A 9,897-nucleotide genomic window follows, 5' to 3' on the forward strand; every position below is an offset into this window, starting at 1 on the left:
AAGCAGCTGCAGGATCCAGAGAGAGCAAAAATCCGGAATGTCTGCTTATATACACGTGTGGGCCACACCCCCAAGGAGACTCCCTTTCATCTGATTGGCTACTCAGTATATTCAATCATGGGACTCACAGTATATTCAATCATGGGAGTGATCACATTAAAACACTGAGAATCATGGCCCAGCCAAGTTGACACACAATCTTAACCATCACAGAGAGAAAGGAGGGGGAGGTGGTGAGATATATGGAAGAAACCAAAAGAAGAGGAAAAAGCAACACCAGCAACCAGCAAATGGCACCCAGGGAGCCAGCCAGTGCGGGTAGGTGGAATCCAAGCGGCACAGGGGTGAAGCTTGTGCTTACTGGCCGAGACACTGTGGCCGCAGGAAGCGGAGGAGGCCAAGTGGGGGTGAAGAAGGGTGAGGGGTGAGAAAGCATATATCGCTGATTCCCAGTTGTTCTGTCTCCTGCTGGTAGCTCCGTGAAGCTCCTTTCCTGTACTCCCTGTCGCCGATCTCTGAGAGGAGTCCAAGATGGCGGATCCTTGCTGCGTTAGCTGATAGGGGACCTCTACATGTATCTCTCCTTGCTCTCAGTTCTCTGTCAGTTTCTTATTCCATTTAGTGATTGGCTGAGTTCTTTATCTCTTCAGTTGATGCTTAGGGTTTCAGGACTGACGTTTGTCTCTGTTTGACTTAGTTTTTCGGATCTTTGCTGTGGAGGGACAGCATGGTGCTTTTGTCTATAGTGCCATGTTACTCGGAAGTCCTACATTTGTTATTTTCCTTTTTTTTTATCTTAGTCATCCTAGTGGGAGAGCATCTTTTCACATGTTTGGTGGCCATTTGTATGTCCTCTTTGGGGAAGTATCTGTTCAAGTACTTTGCCCATTTTATGATTGGGTTATTTATCTTTTTTTTATTAAGTTGTCAAAGTTTTATATATATTTTGCTTATTAGATTCTTGATGGATATCTGGTTTATGAAGATATTCTCCTAGTTGATAGCTTTTCTTTTCACTTTTTTTGTAAAGCCTTTTGATGAACAAAAGTTTTCAGTTTTGATGAGGTCCAATTTACTTATTTTGTTTTTTGGTGTTTGTGCTTTTGTTTTATATTAATAATCCATTGTTGAAAGTTAGACCTGACACTGTTGTTATGTCCTCCTACTTTGTTCTTCTCTTTCAACATTGCTTTAGCTATTCAGGGCTTCTTGCCTTTCTGTATGAAGTTGAAGATTGGTTTTTGTATTTCTGTAAAGAAGGCTGTTGGAATTTTAATTGAGATTGTGTTGACTCTATAGATCACTTTGGGTAGTATTGACATTTTAACAATATTAAGTCTTTCAATCCATAAACATAGAACATCTTTCCATTTATTTGTCTTCTTTAATCTCTTTCAGCAGTGTTTTACAGTTTTCATTGTATAAGTCCTTTACGTCCCTGGTTAGCTTTATTCCTGAGTATTTTATTCTCTTAGATGCTGTTGTAAATGGAATTGCTTCCCTAATTTCCCTTTCGGATTTCTCATTGCTGGTGTATAGAAACTCAAGTGATTTTTGTTTGCTGACCTTGTAACTGCAACTTTGCTAAATTCTGCTATTAGTTCTAGAAGTTTTCTTGTGGACTTTTTGGGATTTTCTATATATAGGATCATGTCATCTGCTAATAGAGATAATTTTACTTTTTCTTTTACAGTGTGGATACATTTTATATCTTTTTCTTGTCTTATTGCTCCTAGGTCTTTATTTCTTTTCATTTTTATTGTGCTTTAAGTGAATTTTACAACGCGTTAGTTCCTCATACAAAAATTTATACACACATTGTTATGTGACTCTAGTCACTATCCCTATAATGTGACAGCACACTCCTCCTTTCTACTCCGGATTTCCCGTGTCCATTCAACCAGCTCCTGTCCCTTTCTGCCTTCTCATCTTGCCTCCAGACAGGAGCTGCCCATGTAGTCTCATGGGTCTACTTGAACTAAGAAGCACATTCTTCATGAGTATTATTTTATGCTTTATGGTCCAGTATAATCTTTGTCTGAAGAGTTGGCTTCGGGGAAGGTTTCAGTTTTGGGTTAACAAAGAGTCCAGGGGGCCATGTCTTCTGGGGTTACTCTAGTCTCAGTCATACCATTAAGTCTGGTCTTTTTACATGAATTTGAGTTCTGCACCCCAGTTTTCTCCTGCTCCATCAGGTACTCTCTCTTTTGTTCCCTGTCAGGGTGGTCATTGGTGGTAGCCGGGCACCATCTAGTTCTTTTGGTCTCAGGCTGATGGAGTTTCTGGTTTATGTGGCCCTTTTGTCTCTTGGGCTAATATTTTCCTTGTGTCTTTGGTATTCTTCATTCTTCTTTGCTCCAGGTGGGTTGGGACAAATTGATGCATCTTAGATGGCCGCTTGCATGCTTTTAAGACCCCAGATGCCACTCACCAAAGTGAGATGCAGAACATTTTCTTAAAAGACTTTGTTATGCCAGTTGACCTCCGAAACCATGGTCCCCAGACCCCTGCCCCTGCTACTCTGTCCCTCGAACTGTTTGGTTGTATTCAGGAAACTTCTTAGCTTTTGGTTTAGTCCAGTTGTGCTGACTTCCCTTATATTATATATTGTCCTTCCCTTCACATAAGATGATTCTTATCTACTATCTAGCTAGTGAATTCCTGTCTCCTTCCCTCCCTACCCTCATAACCATCAAAGAATGTTTTCTTCTGTGTTTAAACCTTTTCTTTAGTTCTTATAATAGTGGTCTTATAGACTATTTGTCCTTTTGCGACCAACTAATTTCACTCAGCATAATACCTTCCAGATTCCTCCATGTTGTGAGACGTTTCTCATATTCATCATTGTTCTTTATCATTGTGTAGTATTCCATTGTGTGTATATACCATAATTTGTTTATCCAATCATCTGTTGATGGGCACCTAGGTTGTTTCCATCATTTTGCTATTGTGAACAGTGCAGCAATGACCATGGATGTTCATGTATCTATTCATGTGATGGCTCTTATTTCTCTAGGATATATTCCAAGGATTGGGATTGCTGGATTTTATGGTACTTCTATTTCTAGCTTTTTGAGGAAGTGCGAAATCAATTTCCAAAGTGGTTGTACCATTTTACATTTCCACCAGCAGTATATAAGTGTTCAAGTCTCTCCACAACCTCTCCAAAATTTATTATTTAGTGTTTTTTGGATTAGTGCCAGCCTTGTTAGGGTGAGATGGTATCTCATTGTAGTTTTGATTTGCATTTCTCTAATGGCTAATGATCATGAGCATTTCCTCATGTATCTGTTAGCCACCTGAATGTCTTCTTTGGTGCTTGTTCATGTCCTTTGCCCATTTTTTAATAGGGTTATTTGTCTTTTTGTTGTTGAGGTTTTGCAGTATCTTATAGATTTTTGAGATTAGGCCCTGACCAGATATGTCATAGCCAAAATTTTCTTCCCAGTCTGTAGGTTGTCTTTTTACTCTTTTGGTAAAGTCTTTTGATGAGCATAAGTGTTTGATTTTTAGGAGCTCCCAGTTATCTAGTTTCTCTTTGTGCATTGTCAGTTATGGTTTGCATTCTGTTTATGCCATGTATTAGGGCTCCTAGCATTGTCCCTATTTTTTCTTTAATGATCTTTATCATTTTAGATTTTATATTTAGGTCTTTGATCCATTTTGAGTTAGTTTTTGTGCATAGTGTGAGATATGGGTCTTGTTTCAGTTTTTTGCAGATGGATATCCAGTTATGCCAGTACCATTTGTTAAAGAGACTGTCTTTTCCCCAGTTAATGGACTTTAAAATATCAGCTGCTCATAGGTGCATAAATTTATGTCTGGATTCTCAATTCTGTTCCATTGGTCTTTGTATCAGTTGTTGTACCAGTACTAGGCTGTTTTGATCACTGTGGTGGTCTAATAGGTTCTAAAATCAGGCAGTGTGAGGCCTCCAAGTTTTTTCTTCTTCTTCAGTAATGCTTTACTTATCCAGACCTCTTCCCTTTCCATATGAAGTTGGTGACTTGTTTCTCCATCTCATTAAAAAATGTCATTGGAATTTGGATCGGGATTGTATTGTATCTGTAGATCGCTTTGGGTAGAATTGACATTTTCACAATGTTGAGTCTTCCTATTCATGAGCAATGTATGTTTTTCCACTTATGCAGGTCTCTTTTGGTTTCTTGCAGTTGTGTCTTGTAGTTTTCTTTGTATAGGTCTTTTATGTCTCTGGTTAGATTTATTCCTAAGTATTTTATCTTCTTGGGTCCTATTGTAAATTGGAGATTTCCTCTTTGAAGTTCTCTTTGTTAGTGTAGAGGAATCCAACTGATTTTTGTTGTATCCTGATACTTTGCTGAAATCTTCTATTAGTTCCAGTAGTTTTCTTGTGGATTGTTTGGGGTTTTCTGAGTATAAGATCATTTCATCTGCAAATACAGACAAATACAGAAACTTTTACTTCTTCCTTACTAATTTGGATGCCCTTTATTTCTTTTTCTAGCCTAATTGCTCTGGCTAGGACCTCCAGCACAATGTTGAATAAGAGTAGTGATAAAGGGTGTCCTTGTCTGGTTCCCATTCTCAAGGGGAATGCTTTCAGACTCTCTCCATTTAGGTTGATGTTGGCTGTTGGCTTTGTATAAATTAGGCCTTTATTTCTTGATAAATAACTAAAGCATTATTTATTGACACTCTGCTATAAAGAAAGAGAATTTAGCATATTTACAGTACTCCCATATTCCCTCTGCATTCCAAATTTTTTATATTACCTTCTTTCATCAATTTAAGCAATGTTTAGAGGTCCCTACTGTGTTAAATGATAACATATTTCTCTCCACACTTCATTCAGCCTCTCCTTTTCCATTTTCTGCACCTATCTTTTGTTACCTAATCATTTACTTTTGTGTCATAAGAGTTGTTAACATTTAGATTCTGATCTGTAACCATAATTGTCTCTTTTGTCTATAACCTGAATCTAAATATTTAAAACCAATAAATAGCATTTATTTTTTATGACTATAAGTAACATTATCTGCAGAGCCACCTAGTGTACTAGAATTTATTTCCCTCTCTACTAGTCAAATGTGAAAGCCTCTATTCTCTGAAGAAAAATGATCTTAGTATCTAGATAAAGTGATGTGAACATGTAAACCTGTTTTTGTTAATTAATAAAAGGGCATAGTGCTGAGAAAGCTTACTCTCTAAAATCATAGACTTTCAGAAACTTTGGTGTGTGAAATCCTATTAGTGAGAATGGAACATCCCACTCTTGCCTGGAAGATGTGAGCCATAAGTTCACTTTGATACAGAAAAGCAACTTCAATTTTTAACCAAGGCTCATAGCTTCATAAGGTTTTCAGACACAAAATTCCACCTTTATATTAATTTTTTAATTTCTAAGGAAACAGAACCTTGAGTCAGTATCTCAGTTCAGGTATTAACCCTTTACACCTAATACTGCTTTGCTTTGAGCCTGTCAAAACACTACTTCACTTAATTACTGCCTACCCTTCATCTTTTAAACTAGAAAAAAACCCTGGCTTCATTGAGGTGATTCCAACTCATGGTAACCTCATGCATATCAGAGTATAACTATGCTGCATAGGATTTTCAATGATTGTGTTTTTGGAAGTAGGTTGCCAGGTCTTATTTTCGAGTCACTTCTGGATGAACTCAACCTGCCATCTTTTGGTTAGCAGCCAAGTACATTAACCATTTGTTCACCTAGGAACTCACACTTTACCCTTTGCCTAATCCTATAATAAGCCTATCTTTTCCTTTGTTTAGTGAGATGCCCCCTGGTTCCTCTGGTATGTGGTCTCCCTTGCTGCAGCCAGTTATTAAGCCTAACTTTATTGGATTACAGGTGTGTCCCAAACAGGCTTTATCAGGATTATCTTTTCTTACAATTCATAAATTATTCAGAATCCTGCCACACTTTAGTTCTATTTTGGACCGTAACTTATATAAATATGTGTTTCTCCTGGAGTTTCTAATTGTCTTTCTTTTTTCTTACAAGATGAAACTTATTTTGTCATTATTATCATCTAACAGGACACATAACTTGTTTGAAATGATAAAATGAACAACTATGACCAATTTTGTGCAATGAGTGATATCTATGTAACCCCTGATGCCTGGCCAACAGCAACTGTAAGACATCACTGATTGTGAGACACATCCTGATTTTAGAGCTGTTAAAACATGGAAAAATGAGTTACTGCAGATCCTTGAAATACTTTGTATGCTTTGTATCCATGAAATGCTTTGTAGCCTTGCTGTGGAACTGTTACCTTGGGATTTCTTTTCATTTTACCTCTGGTATGGTTTCATTATTTCTTGCATTACATATCTTCTTCTTTCTTGGTTTTCACCCTCACTTTGCTGGGGTTTATTCTTAAGTAACTTCCTCAGAATGGGTATATGAGAAGAAAATTTTCTGAAGTCTTGATTAATATTTTGGCCCTGTATGGAACTTAAGCTTCAAAATAATTTTCCTTCAGACTTTGAATTCATTGGTCTAATGTCTTATAATATCCAGTATTGTTGATGATATATCTAATACGGTCTAATGCCATTCCTTTGACCTATTTTCTCTATCTGATGTTCTGAAATTTTATGATAATGGGTTTGGGTGTCAGTCTTTTGTCATTTATTCTGCCTAGCCCTCAGTGGAACTATTCCATCTCAATACTTGTGTCTCTTTTCAGCTCCAGGAAAGAGAAGTATAGAGAGGCTACCATCTTAGTCATTCATATACAGACTTGGAAGTATTCCTTTTGCTCTCCTGCTGGCTCAGAGCCTCCAGTCTCTCTGTGATTCCGCCAGATGGTTTGTTCCTCTCCTTTGCTGCAGTCCCTTCCTGTGTGTTCTCAGCTGTAGAGTTCTTGCTCTACTGAATCCTCCCAGTCTTCCAGAAACTTTTTGAAATGTTTTATCCACTGATAGTTGCTCCTCCCTCTCTTATCCCTTTTGTTTAATCCTTTACTATCCCTTTGAAGATGCAGTGGTGAAGAGCTCAGCTCTAACCAAAAGGTTGGCAGTTTGAATCCACCAGCTGTGCCTTGGAAACCCTGTGGGGCAGTTCTACTCTGTCCTATAGGGTTGCTGTGAGTCAAAATCAACTCAATGGCAACAAGTTTGGTTTTGGTTTGGTTATCCCTTTGATGATCGGTCTGTATCTTGAATCAGAGAACCCTCACTCCCAGTACTGAAAGTATTTGGAATGGTTGTATTTTTATAAGCTTTGTAATCCTTTGTTCCTTACCTTTCTCCTTAAACGCATCCACTAATAAAACCTAATATATTAGCTATTTAAAGATATATAAAATGTCAGAATTCATGTGGCCATTTCTGTAAAGAGGAGAATGTAATTCACATCGTGACTTCAAAGCCTTCTGACCTAGCAGTTCGTTTATGTAAATATCCCTTTCCCCCATTACCCTCTAGGGTCTGTCTCAGGGAGAAGTAGGAAATTGCAATAATCTTTGATTCCCTGCTATTTAGTATTCTTTGAACCTTTGTAACCTCCCTCTGGAGTCCCTGGGTGGTGCATATATGTTAACGCACCTGACTGACTGCTAATGGAAAGGTTAGTGGTTTGAGTCCATCCAGAGACACCTCGGAAGAAAGGCCTGGCAGTTTATTTCCAAAAAATCAGCCATGGAAAACCTTATGGAGGACAGTTCTACTCTAACAGAATGGATTCCGATGAGTTGGAATCAACTTGACCGTGATGAGTTTAACTTTCCTCTAGTGTAGTCCTTCCCCTCTCTTCCTGTTATGGATTGAATTGTGTCCCCCAAAAATGTGTGTCAACTTGGCTAGGCTGCGATTCCCAGTATTTTGTGATTGTCCACCATTTTGTCATCTGATGTGATTTTGCTATGTGTTATAAATCCTACCTCTATGATATTAATGAGGCAGGATTAGAGGCAGTTATGTTAATGAGGCAGGACTCAATCAACATGATTAGGTTGTATCTTGAGTCAGTCTCTTTTGAGATATAAAAGATAGAAGCAAGCAGAGAGACAGAGGGACCTCCTGCCACCAACAATGAAGAACTAGGAGGGGAGTGCATCCTTTGGGCCCAGGGTCCTACGCTGAGAATCTCCTAGACCAGGGGAAGATTGATGACAAGGACTTCCCCCAGGGCTGACAGAGAGAGAAAGCCTACCCCTGAAGCTGGCAACCTGAATTTGGACTTCTAGCCTCCTAGACTGTAAGAGAATAAATTTCTCTTTGTTAAACCATCCACTTGTGATATTTGTGTTACAGCAGCACTAGATAACTAAGACACTTCCCAATACTAACTTTTATTGTTTTCTTTCTGAGGACTCACTCTGCCATGCCTACTGTTCTCACTGGTAGGCTGGCTTAGATAGTGTGGCTGGTGTGACAATGAACAATACTCAGTGGTCCCTTTTTTCTTTCTTACAGGGAGAAAGGAACTGAAACATTCAGAGCTTCTTTAGTGATTCCTAGCAAGGACAAAGCTGTCTTCCTCTTAAGTTATGAAGAGCTCTTGCAGAGACGTCTTGGGAAATATGAGCACATTATCAGTGTGCGACCCCAGCAGCTGGTGGGGAGGCTCACTGTGGAAGTGAATATTCTGGAGAAGTCGGGCATCGCATCACTGGAAGTGCTTCCGCTACGCAACAGCAGGCAGAAGGGCACTGGGAGGGGGGAAGGTAAGTAGTCCTTGGTGAATATGCTCAGCTCTTCTGTGATAACTCAGAGCTGCTTATTGGATTTAGAGAAATCTGTAAAAGAGATGTCACCTCTCAACAAAAGGTTTGAATTTTGTAGGGGTTTGAAAGATAGCAACAAAACAGACTCTGCCCCCCCTTTTTCTTCCTAAAGAGCCAAGTTCTATCAGAAGATTTTAAAATGTTAAAATCATTTGACTCAGTAGTCCCACTTCTGGAAATCTGTCCTAGATAAAACATCTAAAATATTGGGAATATTACATGGTTGAACCTATTTGACAATATTTGTAGTAGCAAAAATACTTCATCAACCTAAATATTCAATATAAGGAAGTAATTAGTAAAATATGATTATAATAACAACTCAGTATGTGATAGAAAAAAGACATAGAAAAATTAGTTATACATATACAATAATGTTAATATGTTAATTATTTTAAATATGAAGTTGACAAGAGACTAGAAAATTATATAATACTTTTATACTAGGGCTATGGAATTATGAGATCATTTTTTGAAAATCTTTCTTAAACATTCAGCAATATATTATCAAACCAAAAAAAAAAAAAAAACCACAAAGCTGTTGCCATTGAGTTGATTCTGACTTACAGCGACCCTATAGGACAGAGAATTGCCCCATAGGGTTTCCAGGGAGTGGCTGGTAGATTCAGACTACCAACCTTCTGGTTAGCAGCCAAGCTCTTAACCACTGTGCCACCAGGGCTCCAGCAATGTATTTTAGTCTTTCTAAAATTAAATAATGAAAAACGTATACTATAAATTTGACTTGAGATGTAGCCATTTTGGTTTGTTAGCAAGGCCAATGAGTTTAGGTTTCTCTCTAATTTTAAAAGTCACATTCCATCGGCATAACAGTTTATAAAGAAAATGTTCTACATCCTACTTTGGTGAGTAGTGTCTGGGGCCTTAAAAGCTTATGAGTGACCATCTAAGAAACTGCACTGATCTCACCCCTTCGCAAGCAAGGGAAAATGAAGAAAACTGAAGAGACAAGGGAAAGATTAGTCCAAAGGACTAATGGACCACAAGTACCACAGCCTCTACCAGACTGAGTGCAGCATAACTAGATGGTACCCGGCTACCAACACTGACGGCTCTGATAGGAATCACAATACAGGGTCCTGGATAGAGCTGGAAAAAAACATAGAACAAAATTCTAACTCACAAAAAAAAAAAAAAAAAA

The 9,897-nt window shown here is 38.3% G+C and overlaps 1 protein-coding gene across 1 annotated transcript in view; it reads left to right on the top strand.

Annotated features, from left to right (window-relative positions):
- ITIH5 (inter-alpha-trypsin inhibitor heavy chain 5) overlaps positions 1-9,897 on the top strand; it is a 115,960-nt gene that overhangs the window by 44,220 nt on the left and 61,843 nt on the right. Inside the window, exon 5 of the mRNA XM_004379733.2 lies at positions 8,425-8,675. Coding sequence (XP_004379790.2) covers positions 8,425-8,675 — 251 coding nt within the window. The remainder of the gene's footprint in view (positions 1-8,424; positions 8,676-9,897) is intronic.

The sequence above is a fragment of the Trichechus manatus genome, unplaced genomic scaffold, assembly GCF_000243295.1.
Source record: "Trichechus manatus latirostris isolate Lorelei unplaced genomic scaffold, TriManLat1.0 scaffold00067, whole genome shotgun sequence".
In the NCBI taxonomy this organism is placed as follows: Eukaryota; Metazoa; Chordata; class Mammalia; order Sirenia; family Trichechidae; genus Trichechus; species Trichechus manatus.